General features: G+C 41.9%; 1 protein-coding gene across 1 annotated transcript in view; it reads left to right on the top strand.

Moving 5' to 3' along the window:
• Positions 1 to 17,695, top strand: part of prex2 (phosphatidylinositol-3,4,5-trisphosphate-dependent Rac exchange factor 2) — a 415,983-nt gene that overhangs the window by 274,054 nt on the left and 124,234 nt on the right. The window contains exon 29 of the mRNA XM_080194118.1: positions 2,206 to 2,296. Coding sequence (XP_080050244.1) covers positions 2,206 to 2,296 — 91 coding nt within the window. The remainder of the gene's footprint in view (positions 1 to 2,205; positions 2,297 to 17,695) is intronic.

Raw genomic sequence — 17,695 nt, 5'->3', positions numbered from 1 at the left:
CTGCATTCAATGTTGAGTCCAGAAGGCTGTGAAGTGTCTAATCAGACGATGAGGTGCTGCTCCCCAGCTTCACTGGAACATTGCAGCAAGCTGTGGACAGAAATGTGAGTGTGAGGTAATGGAAATAGCAAGAAACCAGAAGGCCAGGGTCATGCTGTGGACTGAGCAGAGATGCTCTACAAAACTATCACCCAATCTGCGTTTGGCCTCCCCATTGTAGAGGAGACCACATTATGAGCAACAAATACGGTAGACTAAATTGAAAGAAACAAAACTAAATTGATGCCTAACCTGGAAGGAATGTTTGGCCTTGGACAATGAGGAGGGATGAGATAAATGGGCAGATGTTACACCCGAGATTGAATGGGAAGGCGATATGTGGTGGAGGTGATTGAAGAATGTACCAGGTACCATGGAGAAAACGCTGACATGGGAGGAGAGTGGAAGATGTGTTTGGTGGTAGCATCATGCCTGAGATGGTGGAAGGTGTTATGAATATGGAGGCTGGTGGGGTGGAAAGTGAGAACAAAGGAAGTTTATTGTGGTTGTGTGGAAGGAAGGAGAAGGAATGAGGGAGAGGTGCAGGAAATAGGTTAGACATGGTTGTGGACCTTGTCAACCACAATGGTGGGAAATCTTTGGTTCAGAAAAAAGGAAGACATGTCAGAAGCAGTGTTGTGGAAGGTAACAGCAACTGAACAGATGTGACAGAGTTGCAAAAATAGGGAGAATAGAATGGAGTCCTTCCGGGAAGGAGAGTGTGCTGAAGTCTAGTAGAGATAGCTGTGGGAGTCGGTGAGTGGTAATGAATGTTAATAGAATCTATCCCCAGAAATGGAGACAGAGAAGTCAAAAGATGGATGGGACGTGTTAGGATGGACTATATGAAGGTGAGAGATAGGTGGAAGTTGGAAGCAAGATTGATTAATTTTTCCAGTTCTGGACAAAAGTAGGAAGTCATCGCTGAATTGGAAAAATGTCTACGCGTTCTCTGCTTTCACCACATCCACCATCATCCATCTCCATCTGGCTAAACTTGTTCTCTCATTGAACTTGTCTCACTTCCTTCAAATGAAAGATGTAGATATGGTCACCCACATGGACCCTCAATTTGCCTGTCGTTTTATAAGGTATTTAGAACACTCCTTGCTCCAGTCCTTGTCTGGAAAGAGAAGTGGGTAGCCCTCAAACTATCCTTGTGGGGGATGGACATGTAGAGGGTTTGTAAGTCCCTAGTGATGAGGAGATAGTCAGGATCAGGAAACTGGAAATTGTTTGAATGATGCTGGGTGTCAGACAAATCATGAACGTAGGTTGGAAGAGACTTGGCAATGGGAAAAAAAGTTTGAATCAGGATGAAAAGAAAAAAGTTCAATTGGCAAGAATAGATTGCAACAATGGTCTATCAGAGACAATCCAATTTGTGGACTTTTGGAAGGATGTAGAAGTGGCCTATTCAAGACTGGGGAGACTGAGGCTGGAAGCTGTGGAGGTAAGATCTCCAGAGGAGATGAGGTCATCGATAGTCCTGGAATGAATAGCTTGATGTTTAGTGGCAGGGTTATGGTCCAGGAGGTGATAGTGTCTGAGAGATGATGCTCAGCCTTTGTGAGGTAGAGGTCATGACGCCAGACAGCAACAGTACTGCCTTTGTCAGCGGGTTTGGTAACAAAGTCAGGATTGAGTTTTGAATTTTTTTTCCTCCAGCTATCAGTTTGTATCCTGTTTTCATGCTTTTGCTTTCAAACAGAACTGATCTTTATTCTGCAATTCACTCCTATTTCAAGCTTTTTTTTTACTACCGTTGTTACCAATCCCCCCTCACCTCTTGATCCATTCCATATTTGGTAGTTAATCGCCCTCACTCTCAAATATATGCCAGAACTTCCTTTTTGTTCCATCTGACCCACTTTTACAACAGCATAAACCTATTACATTTCTACCTTTCTTTGGTTCTGAAAAAGTCATTTTGGACTCAAAACATTAACTCTGTTTCTCTCTCTGTACAGAAGGCTGCCAGAGTTGTGTTTGCTGTTTTTGTTTCAGATCTCTGGTACCCACTTTATTTTGCTTTTCTTTAACCTAAGAAACCTAATTTAAGATAAAACCTTAAATCTGTTATGTTGCAGGCTGGTCCTATTTCAATGCAGCAGTTCATTCAGACTGTGCAAAGAATGCTTTTCTAGTGATATTTAATCCCAACAGGTGGATGCAGTCAGTAACCTTCTGAAGGGTCCAGCTGTGGCAAAGGCATTTGAACAAACCAATAACTTAATCCCGAGGCGAAGTTTACAAGGTAACATTTGGTATTAGCTATGAAAAGCTGCAGATTCTTATTAAATTGCAAAGATAATGTTTATCACATGCTAAGAAATTGCTAAATTTGTTGTGCTTATCATTAAAACTTGAGCTGCTTTGGAGTTTATTTGTGGAAGATTAAATGCTTCGCTTTACTTCAAGGAATTTGAACTCGCAAAGCCAGTAAGACTTGAATTTATTTGTTCTCTTGAATTAGTAAGTTATGTCTGTTTATCTGAGAGTTTGAATAGATTGCAACTGCTGCATTGATGATATTGGAGATGTTGCTTATAGCTGAATATAGAGAACAGAATTACTCATGAGTTACCAATATACCATTTCTTTCAAATTATTTATGCAATCAAACTATTTTTATAAGTTTGTCTAAATATGAATTAATCTTTACTTTAAAACTTAGTGTGTTACAATTAGTACACATCCTAGCTAATATCCACTGATCAGCAATCCGGGTGTCCACTGGGGAGTTTCACTATTAACTCAGACAAATTTTCCAGGGATCAGTAGAACACTTTTATGCCACAAAAGCACCTTTAGCACTGACCTTTTATTATCAAAACCATAAGAACATAAGAAATAGGAGCAGGAGTAGGCCATCTAGCCCTTCGAGCCTGCCCCGCCATTCAATAAGATCATGGCTGATCTGAACTGGATCAGTTCCACTTTCCCGCTTTCTCCCCATAACTCTTAATTCCCTTGCCTATCAGAAACCTATCTACCCATGACTTAAATATATTCAGCGAGGTGGCCTCCACCACTTCAACGGGCAGAGAATTCCAGAGACTCACCACCCTTTGCGTGAAGAAGTTCCTCCGCAGCTCTGATCTAAACTGCCCCCCCCACCCTTATTTTGAGGCTGTGCCCTCTAGTTCTGCTATCCTTTCTGAGCGGGAAGAGTCTCTCTACCTCTACCCTATCCATCCTTTTCATTATCTTAAACGTCACTATAAAATCCCCCCTCAGCCTTCTAAACTCCAACGAGTACAGATCCAGTCTATTCAGCCTCTCTTCATAGTTCAACCTCCTCATCTCTGGTATCAGCCTAGTGAACCTCCTCTGCACTCCCTCCAAGGCCAATATATCCTTCCGCAAGTGCGGTGACCAAAACTGCACACAGTACTCCAGCTGTGGCCTCACCAGTGCCCTGTACAGTTGCAGCAAGATCTCCCTACTTTTATATTCTATCCCCCTCGCAATAAAGGCCAACATTCCATTTGCCTTCTTGATCACCTGCTGCACCTGCAGACTGGGATTTTGCGATTTGTGCACAAGGACCCCCAGGTCCTTCTGCACCGTAGCACGCTGCAGCTTTTCACCTTTTAAATAATAATCCCTCCTACTATTACTTCTACCAAAGTGGATAACTTCACATTTGCTAACATTATACTCCATTTGCCAGGTCCTCGCCCATTCACTCAGCCTATCCAGATCTCTCTGCAGACTTTCTGCGCCTTCCACGCAATTTGCTTTTCCGCTCATCTTCATGTCATCAGCAAATTTTGTTACCCTACACTCAGCCCCCTCCTCTAGATCATCTATGTAAATGGTAAACAGTTGAGGCCCCTGCACCGATCCCTGCGGCACTCCACTAGTCACTAACTACCAACCTGAATAGCACCCATTGATTCCAACTCTCTGGTTCCTATTAGATAACCAATCCTCTATCCACGCTAACACCTTACCTCCAACTCTGTGCACCCTAACCTTTTGCAGCAACCTTTTGTGAGGCACCTTATCAAATGCCTTCTGGAAATCTAAAAACACCACATCCACCGGTTCCCCTCTGTCTACCGCACTAGTCACATCCTCATAGAAATCCAATGAATTCGTTAAACACGACTTCCCCTTAATGAATCCGTGCTGCGTCTGCTCGATCAAACCATAATTTTCTAGGTGCCTTGCTATTTCTTCTTTGATGACAGATTTAAGCATTTTTCCAACTACAGACGTTAAACTAACCAGCTTATAATTCCTTTTGTCTGCTACCGTTTTTATGGAATCTATGGATTCTATGGAATCATAGAATCCCTACAGTGCAGAAAGAAGCCTTTTGGCTCATTGAGTCTGCACCAATACTTTGAAACAGCATTCCATCCAGACTCTCCCCTCCACACTTTCCTCATACCAGGATCAATTCACCTAACCTGCACATCTTTGGACTGTGGGAGGAAACCGGAGCACTTGGAGGAAATACACACACATGCGGGGAGAATGTGCAAATTCAGCACAGTTACTCAAAGCTGGAATTGAACCCGGCTCCCAGCACTGTGAGGCAGCAGTGCTAACCACTGTGCCACCGTGCCACTCATCTTAATTTATGGCCCTCTGGTCTATAGATGCTAGGCTTACCAGTGGGAGTGTACTAAATTGACTACAGATTAATGCAGCTCATGACTCCAAAATGGTCAATAAATTCTTCATCTAAAATTTAGAAGAAGCTGCAATCTTATGAACAGCACAACAAAAAATCTAATTGCTGTAGAAAGAAATTAACAATCAAAGGTTTCCTATTATCAGTGAAGGAATCTCAAACCCCTCAGAACATAATTAAGAATAAATTGAAATTACATTTGGGATGGTTTTCTTTCTAACCGTGTATTGCAGATTGTAAGTATGTTCCTTGTAGATGGAAAATAATTTCACTTACAATACATGGATGAAATCTTTCCTATCCCCTTTGAATTTTAATACTGTTCTTAAAGACTCAAGTAAATCTCTAAAGTAATTACATTTCTATAATGCATGAAGAAAATCATCTAAATTCTATTAACAGACATTACCATTCCTCGAAAGACTCAGTGGGTAAAGGCAACATGTATTGAGATGCAAAACTAGAAAAGCCTATAGCTCATTTGGAATCACCTCAGCTGGGGTGATGAGGTATTCTATCTTTGTAGCCTAATGGACAGCAACTTTCTAGGAGACTGGAACACACTGGCTTTATTCAACATGTCATTTTCCTTCTCTAAGTTTGTTATGTTTGAAAATATTATGTTTTGGTGGCAAAGACACCTTTGAGAGTCAGTACTTGTCTATAAGTCAAATGTGCCAGACTTCTACACATTCTAAATACATGTGACATTATGGTGGGTCTGGATGCTATCAAAAGATAAGCTCACCCTCAAAGTGCTGTTTGAATGAAATGACAGAATGATGAAGGCAAAATAACTGTACATGAAATTCAGGTATTTAAACAGAATTGCACTTGATTTGTGCCCAAAGAAAAGAGGGTATTTTGCTTGTGCGATGTTAAACAAAGACCTGGCTGAGTGGTGAGGTTTTGGCTCTCAAACCTCACAACTCAGCTAGGTCTTTGTTTAACGTCACACAGGCAAAATACCCTCTTTTCTTTGGGCACAAATCAAGTGCAATACTATCATTCACTCATTGAGGCTATTGATAGGATTCAGAATGTTTACTCCAATGCATGTTCTTTTATGGTAGGCAGAGGAGGAGGAAAGGAAATGGCTTCGTCACATACAACAGGAGAGGCTGCTCCTTTGAGAATGCATCATAGAATTCCTTCCAGTCAGACAGAGGCCATTCAGCCCATTGACTCTGCACCAAATCTCCAACAGAGCATTGCACCCAGGACCTATCCCCGTAATCCCACATATTTTCCCCTCTAATTCCCCTAACTCTATCATCTTGGGGCACTAATGGACAATTTAGCATGGCTAATCCATCTAATTTGCACATCTTTGGAGCTATCAAAAGAGGTCTGCATAAGGAGGCAACAGCCCTGGTGTTTGCACGTGTTGTATAAGGTGGGTGGAGGTGTGGGTGTTGTTGTTGCAAGAATGTAGATAACTCAGAAGTCCTACTGAATTTAATAGTAGAACCTGATTTAAATATTTTGTCACTTTTTCCTGACTGACAACCAGCCAGATTGAGAGGTAGTTTGTAAAGAAGTTTTACTGTGAAATATATATTATGCCTACCATACTTAACCTAATGCCTATCTGGCCTGTTCTTAAATCCATCTGGGTTCTCTTCTGGGAAACTACATGAGAACCAGAGATGTTAGTGATATTTAGCTACGCTGTGTAATCATGTGGCTCTTCGGACTAAAGTTGCTCTTGTATTAGAGTTCGAAGTCACAGGGGAGTCTTCAGCACTGTTGGTACTTGGTGCTGTATCCTGCCATCGCCATGTACAGGCATCCAAGAATGGGTTGATCAGGGCAGTATGGCATCACAAATACAGACTTGGATTTGAGCACCAGTGAATAATGGGAGAATACTCATGAATGGGAGAGTCTTAACATATAAAGAAGCTGCAAGGAAGGATCAATAGGGGCAGATGCACATTCCTCAGCTGCAGTGGCGTGGTGAAGCCATTACACCTCCAACCAGAAAGCTGCCCTGAGAATCAAGGAAATAGCACAGCTCCATCCTTACACATTAGGTTCAATTTTATGGGGCTTTGGGCTCACATGGGGGAAGGCTGGAGGTGTTCCTGATGCCTGCCTGCCGCCATGCCTTTTGGCAAGTGGCAGAAAAAATGGCAGTCAAGCTACCCACCCAAATCCCAAATTAACTACTTATGTAGCCAATGGCAGTCCTTTTCCCATATCCACTTGCATTTTCTCAGCATCGGTTGACCATCTGCCACTTGAGGAGGCAGCCAGGTCTACAAGCTCAAAAATGGGAGGGATTCTTCATTTTGGGCAGATTTTGCCCCACGATGTGACTACACAATGGCAATGGCTACCTTGAAGCATTGATACCCTCTCCCCTCAACAGCTCCCACCTACTCCTTACAAAGGCATGCAACTAATGCTGGCACCTCCAGTGTTCACTTACCTGGTTGTGACAGTGCATATCCATCACTGCATCCTTTACCTCCTTGTTTAGCCCAGACGACTATTGTAAGAGAGCTGAATATAGAGAGCCTTAGTGATATCCCTCATGCAAATTAGAAGGGAAACCGGAAGATATTGCAATTATCATTTGCTCTAAAAATCTCCACAGTTTGTCAGATAAATCAATATAGGAATAGAATTTACAGCAGGTATTACTTTCTGAACGTCTTTTGGAATGGCACTTGTTTAAATCAACTTTCTTCCATGAGGAGGACTTTTATAAGTTTGATTGTCCTGTGTCATTATCTGATTTGCCTAGTAAGATGAATATCTGTGCAAGCCTAAATTTCACACCAAAGCAGAAGATGTGTATGTACATAACCACATTTTCTTCATTAGAAAGGACCATAATATCCTTTGATGTGAGGCATTCCTTTGATTCCCATAACTCCTCCTAATTATTGCCTGCCAACAAGACCCACTCAATTAATTAACACAAGAATCCTGCATCTCTGCATAATTCATCTAAATCTGTCAAGAATCTGCAACAGATTAAAACCCAGCTTTATCATTATAGCATTGTAAGGTGAATTACTTGTTTAGACCATCGGGTCAGTAATTCGATGGTCAGTTTTCCTGGTACATATCAGATGCCCACTTGCAAAGCATTTTGTTCACCAGAAAGCAGATACTGTTAATTGCATGCTTGTGGTCAACCTGACCCGAATTCATAAAATTTCCATTGTATGAATGAGAGCACATGCTGCTTTTGGAGTTGATACCGAGTTTCACAAAAATGTGCTAATGTTAAAAATGACTACAAGTGATATATCTGTACAGTTAGGGAGTTCATGACCTTCATTTTTGCAGTGCTGTCTGACCACTTGACATATATCACAGTGGAGAGTGTAATCACTCCAAAGCTCTCTGTAGCAGACGCGATCCCCTCCCTCCACCGATAGATTAAAATCCAATGCTATAGCTTTTTTAATCAGTGGGACTGAGGCTCCAGGTAGAAACACAGGGCCCAATTTTCCCATCGTGACACGTTAGTCTTTTGGCACGTTGGGTTGGGAGATGTGTGTGACGACCATTTTTGTGGTCAAGACCATGCTGGAAACTGGCAAGAGGACCAGGTAAGTGATTTTAATCTATTAATTTATTTTAAATGTGATTATTGGGCCTGGGACCTGAATTCTCCGGACCTGATAGCATCTTCCATCTTTAGAGTAGCTCCCCACTTTTGGGGAACTAGTGGGAGACCCCGCTGGAGTGAAGGAGGAGCAATTGGGGTTCCTCAGGGACTGGATGGTGGGTGAGTGGTGTCTCCTGGTCATGGGCACCCTGGCAATGCCAGCCTGTGCCTCCTTTCACTGCCCAAGGGGCAAAGTGCCCATGCCCAGGTAGCACCTTGGCACTGCCCATGCCCCATGGGCAGTGCCAAGAGGATAGGGCCTTGGGGGTGGGGCCTATTGTGGTCAGGGCCTAGACTGTGATTGGTGAGGGTGATCGGTGGGGGTGGGGGGAGTGCCCCACTGTCACTCTGCAGACAGGATCAGTCAATGCTGGAGGGAGGCCAGTGGTTTTGTGGGAGATCTGCCCTTTTGGGGGTTGGCAGGATCTGCCACTGCTGGGGTGGGGGAGGTGGGGGGCATGGAAACTACAGTGTTCTGGACTGGGGAGGTGTTGGGATGGCCTTGGAGTGCTTCTGCGGACCACGATCGGGCCGTGGGGTGTCACAAGAGGCAGCACTGCAGAGGTCTCAGGCTGGCCGGCAACTGGGAGGTTGAACAGAGGCACAGAACTGTCAGACACTGCTGTAAACAGACCCTGCTTCCTGAGCTTTTAATGATGTTCATAATTGTGACCTCTGCAGTGCACAGAGTGTGGGAAATTCAAGTCTGATATCCCACTGATAAAAACAATCACAAATTACACCATTTTTCCTGGCAATTCGGTACTTAGAATTTTTTTGGGAGAATTACCCCCAGAGTGTGATACTTTAACTGATTCAAAATCCATCCACATATGTAGAGTTAAAATCAGGCCTGTGGAAAATGTAAAGTGTGAAAGGAAACCTTTTGGCACACTAGATGGAATCTTAACGCCTATGTCTGGTGCAAACCTCTTTCCAGGTTTGGAACCAAATTCCTCCATGTTTTGTGGTTGCTCTTTACCTGGGCAAACCAATTATTATTTTCCTCCAGGCTCCCCAGTCAGTTATGGAGAATAGGGAGGATGACATGGCCATTTTGCATGCTTCACCTGCACTTGGGTTTCTCAGGCTGCTGCATGCACAGGAATGGAGAAGAAACAAAGCTGGGAAAGTTAAGACTACGCAGGCCTCCCATTCCTACTTGGAGATCAACAAGGATATAAGGTGCTGCAATGAGGTGATCTTTCCCAACAATGGAAGGAAGAGGATAACCTCTTCAGCATGGATGGAAAGAGCCAAAAGTCAGCACCTGAAGTATGGTCCCTCCAACTTTTGAGTCAATGCACCAAAAGGATGCAAAACTTTAGGAGGGCATGACAGAGAAGAGAAATAATAGTTTCAGATGTCAGGCTCACATTCTGATATTCCCAACATTCATCGGCCACAGAATGCTACACACATTGTCAGTCCACCTTGCAGCTGCATTCATTCCTCTCCCTACACATCACTACCTGAGCAGCCAACATGCAGCGTGTTGCCCTATTGCATCCATGCCTCATAATCCCACTCCACAAATTGTATACTTCTCTCTTTGTAGCACAAACCTTTATGAAAACTCTCACCTCTTTGCTTTGTCATCCTGTGGGCGAAAAGAGCATAACATTTGATAAGAGGCAAAGATGCAGTCTGGAGTGGGTGTAATGGATGGGGGGGTAGGTGTAGTGGGTGAGGGGGTTGGCAGGGGGTGGTGTTAGCCTCCGGTGACAGATACCTTATTGGCCATTGGCTTTGTATACCACCTGATCACTGAGTGGAAGTATCATTTCAGGGGGTTGTAGATGTCAACAGAGATCTGTTATGAAAGCCTGAGACTCAGGAAGTGCTGGTACACAGATCTATCATGAGCATTGACCCTCAGCCTATAGAGCTTGCATGGTGGGTCATACCTTCTTCCAGTTAGAACTTGTTTTCATTCCATCTGCCATGCAGTTGAGGAGAAAGCAGCTGGTGTTGCTATTTGAGCAATTGGGGGTGCTGTACCTTCTGCCTTTGATCCTCAGCAGAGGTGGAGAAAAATATTGGGATAAAGGAGGCTAATAGAATGAGGACAAAAAGCCCCAAAGTTTGTGGAACTTGACAACACAAAATTATCTTTGTCCTTTATTTGGCCCATTTGAAATGACACTCCATTGTCTTCCATACAGATGCCATTGAAAAAGTAGGACTGGTAAGATAATGTCACCTGTGGAAATCCCACAGGTTCCACCTTGCTTTCTTCCACTGCACAGTACATGGCCATCTGCAACAGTTATACTGGCAGGACTGAACTTGATCCTGGCAAAAATGGGTCTTTTTTTTAACATGGCATTTCTTCTCAGCATTGTGAGAATTTAAAGTGAGCTTTTTTTTAAAGCATATTTGTTTTATATTCTGACCCCACTTGTTCTGGGGTTTTGTACTACAATGGTATGCCTGAGTGCTCCATCTGAAAATGGCGTGGATAAATTATCCTGATTCTGATGCTTTGGACTAGGTCAGGATGCATCCAGGAAAAGGGAACAAATTGCTCTGAAGCTACCACTGAAATTTCCAGCAAAACCATTTTTTTAATCCAGTGAATGGGAAGGTCTTGTTTTTATCACGTGAATCTTGCAAAATTATCAAGTTGCACAATGACATTTTGCCTGATGTAGAGACATCACCAAATAGTTTTTCTTTAGTTTGTGAGCTGTTCTCTGCAACTGCCATTATGCAGATGATCTTTGAAACCATAAGCACTTTAAACTGACAGTTTAATGCAAAGCTGATTTGAACATGCTACAATGTGTCACAACCTGACTGAGGTAAGAAAATTACATGGTACAAAATATTAAAACTAATAAAGTATGTAAAGCAAGTGTTTTTCCAAACAAAGTAACAAAATAAAATATAATATGAATAAAAATGAAAATGTTGACCAAATTCCCGAGCATAACATGCTAAGATAAATCATTACTGTCTGCACACTGTGAATTTTGTGACAGTATGACATATTTGATCTTCAATTTTATCAAACGTCATTGTAATAAAATTAATTTATTGCATATGATTCTGTAGAAATGCTAATTGTTAAATTGATAATGTGGAACTTGAATATCATTACATTCATTGCACTAGATGGCAGTCCATTTCCTCTGTTACAAAACCGACAAAATCATTACTCCCTGAGTTAAATGTATCTCAGTGTATCTTATAATACCCTATGATATGCTCATTTCAAATCGCTGAGATATAAGCAAGATATCAAGCAAGGTTTTGATGAGAAAAGCCATGAGACCTGACTATAGTATAAGAGGAATGAACCATAATGAAAGGCTGGAGTAATCTGTGTTTTTCGAAACAAAAGTATATTTCAGATAGTAAATAAATGACTGGGCTACTTTCTGTCAGACGTTCAACAATACTTGTCTTGACTTTGCTGACTGTTGGTTGGAAAGAAAGCCTTCTACCCTGGCTTACCTGCTGCAATGAAAACTAAACTGCCTCAATCAAAACTGAGGGTATGAGAACTTGAAGACAGCATTGCAATTTGTTCAATTTGATAATCGCCCTCTGGCATCAAATACAGTAATGTTGCCTTAAAATACTGTAGGTATTTAAGGGAACATTTTCAGTCTGTTACAAGTCAAGTTGGATACTTTAAGGTGTTCTATGAAGCTTGCCTGACCTGTAACTTTTTATGTTGAATTTGGTTAGGATGAGCATGAGCGGTTTCACTTTAGGTGTGATTCAACTGACCCACAAGAAGCTTTTATAAAAACAAAGTTTAATGAAGAACATTGTGATATGTACAGTAAGACAATTAGCAAGAACTTTTAACAATTATAAACACAAAACACACCAATCACGTTAATGTATAATTATTAAGGAAATATCTCTAATATGTTCGAACCAAAGCCAACATCCAATACACAACACCGTCCAAATAAACATAATACAGCATAGGTTAATGCCCACTTGTTTCAGGAATCCAGCCTCCTGGGTTAAGTGCTGAAAATCCTTTGTGAAGAAACTCAGAAGAGGCTGCAGTTGAATTGCTTTCCCAAAACACAGCTTCTTAAAGGCAGAAACAAACAAAGAGAAAAAACTAGAGAGCATAAGAGACTGCTTTTTTTTTGCTGCTAAACTGCTTCCCAAAATGAAACTGAAAGTCTTTGGGTAGATTCTCAGAGGCTATTTCCCAGGGCTGCAATGGTTGCTACGAGAGGACACAGGTTTAAGGTGCTGGGGAGCAGGTACAGAGGAGATGTCAGGAGTAAGTTTTTCACTCAAAGGGTGGTAAATGAGTGGAATCGGCTGCCGGCGATGGTGGTAGAGGCGAACTCGCTGGGGTCTTTTAAGAGACTTCTGGATGAGTACATGGGATTTAATGGGATTGAGAGTTGTAGATAGGCCTGGTAGGTATGGATATGATCAGCGCAACTTGGGGGCTGAAGGGCCTGTTTGTGCTGTAGTGTTCTATGAAAGTCCAAAAGAAAAAACCCCTATCACCTGACAGCCACAAAATAGACTGAGAGCCCTATCATCTGACTACCACATCTTAGCTCCACCCCTAATTACATTGCTGAAGCTGTAAGCTGCATGATTTAAAACAAAACTTTTCTTAAAGACGCACTCACATGACACATTAAATAAATTAGGCTGTCTTAGGAAATAGTGAATCAGGGAGTTCTCGAATAATTGGGCATGTGCTAATGAGGCACTGCCAACTTGCATTTAAACAATGTACCCAGACAAAAATTGGAACTTCTGTGCCAATTCATGGATTTAAATTATTCAAATATACTTATAGCCAGATTATTTTACTCATTTTCTAAATCTGTTAGGGAATGACTCTAGATGAATTTCTCATTCGGAGAACCGGTGCAGACACAATAGGCCAAATGATCTCCTTCTACACGACAACAATCCTGTGATTCTGTTTAGCAATTGCTGATGTTGAGAGTGAACATTCGACCCATGAGCATAACCAGTGGAGAATTCTCACTTTCTTGTTAGTAAACCAAACTCAGTCAGTGGTGAGATACTTTAATCCCAACTAGCAGACTGTCTTGTGGATATCAGAATAAACTTAACTACCATTCAGAAATATAAAAAGTCACTCCTTATTTCATTTTGTTTTCCAGGGAGTGAAGGGAATAGATAGAGATCTAGGCAGACAACTGGTTTATTGAAAGCATGTACTAAATTATGGCGATGATGCAAGCAATACAAATAATCATAATTCATAACATAGATATAGCCAATTATTAAAATAATAATAAAATGTAAAATTATAACAAGGACTACACAATTATGAATATTTCTTTATACAAAGAATTACAATATGTTACAAAATGCAAGCCTTCTTAATTTAAAGAATGAAAATGAAAAGTCCACTTCACTCTACATTTAGTATTAAAGTAAATAGGTCACATGTTGTCAGGTTGAGTTCATTAAGTACTTAATGATGTCAATGATTGTTTTGAGTTTTATGAAGTAGCAGATTAGACAGTCCCATAGCCTATTCTATACCTTCATTGTGGAATGGTTACTTTTCCTCTTAATTTCATCACATATTTACTTTTGTGTGGTTGTGAAAAAAGATAGTGGCACTCGGATGTGGGATTCAAGAGTTTTTTTTTAGCAAAATCTAAACAGAACTTTTCCGCCTTCCATCAAGAGAACACACATTCTGTTGTTTAATTGTCTGATAGTAGCTTTGAGACATGTTACCTAGGATCAGTTTCAGTGTTCATTTCTGAAGGTTTTCAAGCTTGTTCCCATACTTTGGTAACTTCATCATTCCAAGCAGGTGCTGTGTATTCAACAATGGGTCTTGTGCAAATATTAAACAGTGAATAGATACATTTGAGATATGTTGTGATGCTTGAGAAAAAGTTGTATATGACTCTGCTCTTCAGCATTTCATGCACTTGCTTATCCCAATTAAAATTACTTCGAATGTAAATTCCAAATAGTTTAACACATTCCTGCTGTGCAACTGCAACGTCATCTAGGATGATGAGATGGAGATCAAGAGGGTTGCATTTTTGGGGGGAGTTCAGTCTTATGTGACTCACTGTTGCCCATTCACTCAGCAAAGTGATTATCCCTTGAATGTGAGATGGGTTACTTTGATTATGACACTCCGAGGGTAGGCCATCCACACATTTATAAGCAATGGATAGGTGTGGTGATATCAATATAGGTAATGTTTATGATGGCTCAAATATAATAGAGTAAAATTTGATTCCTTGTGGGACAATAGTGTTATCCAACCAAAAGTACTTAATTTCCATCAAACTCATTGCTGTTGACTGTTGAGGAACTCCAAGATTCAGTGTATACATAAAAGCAAAATACTGTGGATGCTGGAATCTGAAACAAAACTGAAAATGCTGGAAAATCTCAGCAGATCTGACAGCATCTGTGGAGAGAGAATAGAGCCAAGTCTTTGAGTCTGGATGACCTTTCGTCAGAGCTATGAGCTTGAGGAATACTCTGGAGCTGTCTGACATAGCATACATGTTACAAGTAGGAATTCAAGTTTCATAGGGTCAGGTAATTCTGAATAGCTGAGGAATAGTCTCCGTATTTGATGTTGGTGGAGTAGTTCAATGGAAGGGGAGATGTAGCTGAGCATTTTCAAGTCTGTCCAAACTGATGGGTTGTGACTGCTTCAGAGTGGCAATCAGATTGGTAGATTGGTAGTGGTGGCCCAAGCAGAATTGTGGTTTAATGGTGGTGGTCGGGGGGGGGGGGGGGGGGGGGGGGTGCGGTGATGGTGGTGTTCCAAAATGAGGGAACTCTATGCAGGGATTGGTCTGGGCATTTTGGACAGTTACACAGAAATTAGAAGTTTTATGTCTTGTATCTTTTCCCTGAGTAACTATTGGTGTAACCCAGGTGGAACCATCCAAAAATAGCAATTTAAAATTGCTTTTTCAGATGATTCACAGCACAGGGCAATTGCCCAGAAGAAGTTAGCACTTGCAAATGCTCAACTACACGCTCATCTGGGAATGTCTGAGGGATTCTCTGACATATCGTTAGGGTTTCACACAAATCCCAAACTGGGGAGCCCAGATATCACAGACTGATACTTTCTAAAAAAATATGCAAAGGAGACATACTTTGAATAAAGGATTCTGACCTATACTTGCTTTCCCTTTAAACACAGTTAGAACAAAGATTGTGGAAGAGCCACCACCAAACACATCTTCCACTCGCTCCCTGTCAGCATTTTGCAGAGACCATTCCCTTGGGATACCTTAGTCTATTCTTCCATCAGCCACAACATCTCATCCCTTTCCCAAAGCACTTTCCCATGCTACTGCAGAAGGTGCAACACCTGTCCCTTTACCCCTTCCCTGCTCACCACCCAAGGGCTTAAACCCTTTTTTTCAGGTGAAGCAGTGCTTCATGTGCACCTTCAATCTGGTCTCTTGCATTCATTGCTCCCAATGCGATCTAATTTACATTGGAGAGACTAAACGCAGACTGGATGAGCGTTTTGCAGAACGCATAATCTGTCTGCAAGTAGGACTCAGACTTTCCTGTCATTTGCCATTTCAACACAATGCCACCCTGCTCTCATGTTCACTTGTCCATCCTTGGCCTATAGCAATGTTCCAGTGAAGCCAATGCAAACTGGAGGAACAGCACCTCATCTTCTGATTAGGCACGTGACAACATTCTGGACTTCATATTAAGTTCAATAACTTCAGGCTGTGAATTGTCTCCTCCACCACCACCACCACATTTCTAACATTTTGGTTTTCATCTATTGATTCATTTTTGCATTCCCCCCCGTCTATTATCCCACGTTTGTCCCATTACCATTGTTTCTCATATACCACGTTCCTCCCACCCCCCACCCACCCACTAGGGTCATCTATTACCTGTTCCAGATGGTCCTTTGGCACTCTGCTTGCCTTCTCATTTCTTAAAATGCCATTATGAGCACCCTTCTTAACCATGATCACCATGATTTACATTGTTTTTGTCCTTTTGTCCATGACGTTTTTGTCACTCTCTCCCTTGCTTCCACTCATTGCTGGCCCTCCATCCAGTCCCACAGCTGCATCCTCCTCCCCCACAAATGTATAAATCTCGTCCTTTTCCCAGTTGTCTTCAGCTCTATTGAAGAATCATCCAGATCCAAAATGTTGGCTCTGTTGCCTCTCCAAAGGTGTTGTCAGACTTGCTGAGGTTTTCCAGCATTTTCTGTTTCTGTTTTTATTTCAGATTCCAGCATTCACAGTAATTTGCTTTTGGCATATAAGAAGGAAACTGCATTTATATACTACCTTTCATAATATTAGAATACCCAGATGGCTTTGCATTCAATAAGATTTTTTTAACGCAGTGAGAAATTTTCAGAATGGTTGGTGCCAGGATAGTGCCCGTATCGCCTGCCTCCCACAATCCCGCATCTCTTGCCAAATTGTATGATCTCTTTTCCTGTAAGGGGAAAAGCATGGAGATGAGATTGTTAGAAATGGCTTGTGTTCAGAGAATGAAGTGGATGCCTCTGAGGCATTTTTTTCATTATTTTTTCATGGGAGATAGGAGTCACTGGCAAGGTCAACAGTTGTTTCCCATCCCTAATTGCCCTTGCTCTGAGTGGGTTGTTAGGCCATTTCAGAGAGCAGTTAAGTATCAACAGTGTTGCTAGAATCATATGTAGACCAGACTAGCTAAAAAGGGCAGACTTCTTTTCCTAAACAATACTAGTGAGCCAAATATATTTTTACAATAATGATTTCATCACTGAGATGAGCTTTCAATTCCAGATTTTTTTAACTGAATTTTAAATTCCACTTGCTGCTATGGTGCGTGAACCCATGTCCCTAGAGCATGATCTGGGCCTCTGGGTTACCAGTCCAGTGACATTACAACTATGCAGCCATCTCCCACTGCTCAGGCATTGGGTATGGGAGGGCAGTAAGTTGAGTATCGTTGTGAGTGTTGGCTGTTCAAGTGGACATGTAAAGTGTCTGCAGGAAAGGAATGAGTGGAGCTGCAAGATGTATTGGCCAGATGCATGCTTTTCTGGAGAGTGCTATACATGTCAACAGGTGGGGTGTGGCACCTGACAGTGTTACGACATTGACTTGTTCTTGAGGCATTGGATCTTCTTGGTCCACGATCTTCAAGTTTGGGGGTGGGGGGCTACACTATTGCATTTCTCTTCTGTGGCCATTTCTAACCATAGCTCACAGGTGAGCTCACCTCCCTGCAGCCCCTCAGCTTCTTCCATTAGTTTTCCAGGCAAGAGTAGGAAATCTTTGGGCCAGCCTTCCCTGATCTCCTGTCCATTGCCATGGGTGCTGCACCCAAATAATCCAGGTTCCGGTGAGCTAAACTGAAACATCCTGTTAATTAGAAATCTTTTT

The sequence above is a fragment of the Carcharhinus amblyrhynchos genome, chromosome 8 (genome assembly GCF_965287045.1).
Source record: "Carcharhinus amblyrhynchos chromosome 8, sCarAmb.v2.hapA, whole genome shotgun sequence".
In the NCBI taxonomy this organism is placed as follows: domain Eukaryota; kingdom Metazoa; phylum Chordata; class Chondrichthyes; order Carcharhiniformes; family Carcharhinidae; genus Carcharhinus; species Carcharhinus amblyrhynchos.
Note: the sequence above shows the minus strand (reverse complement) of the source record. Positions and strands in the feature narration are given on the sequence as shown.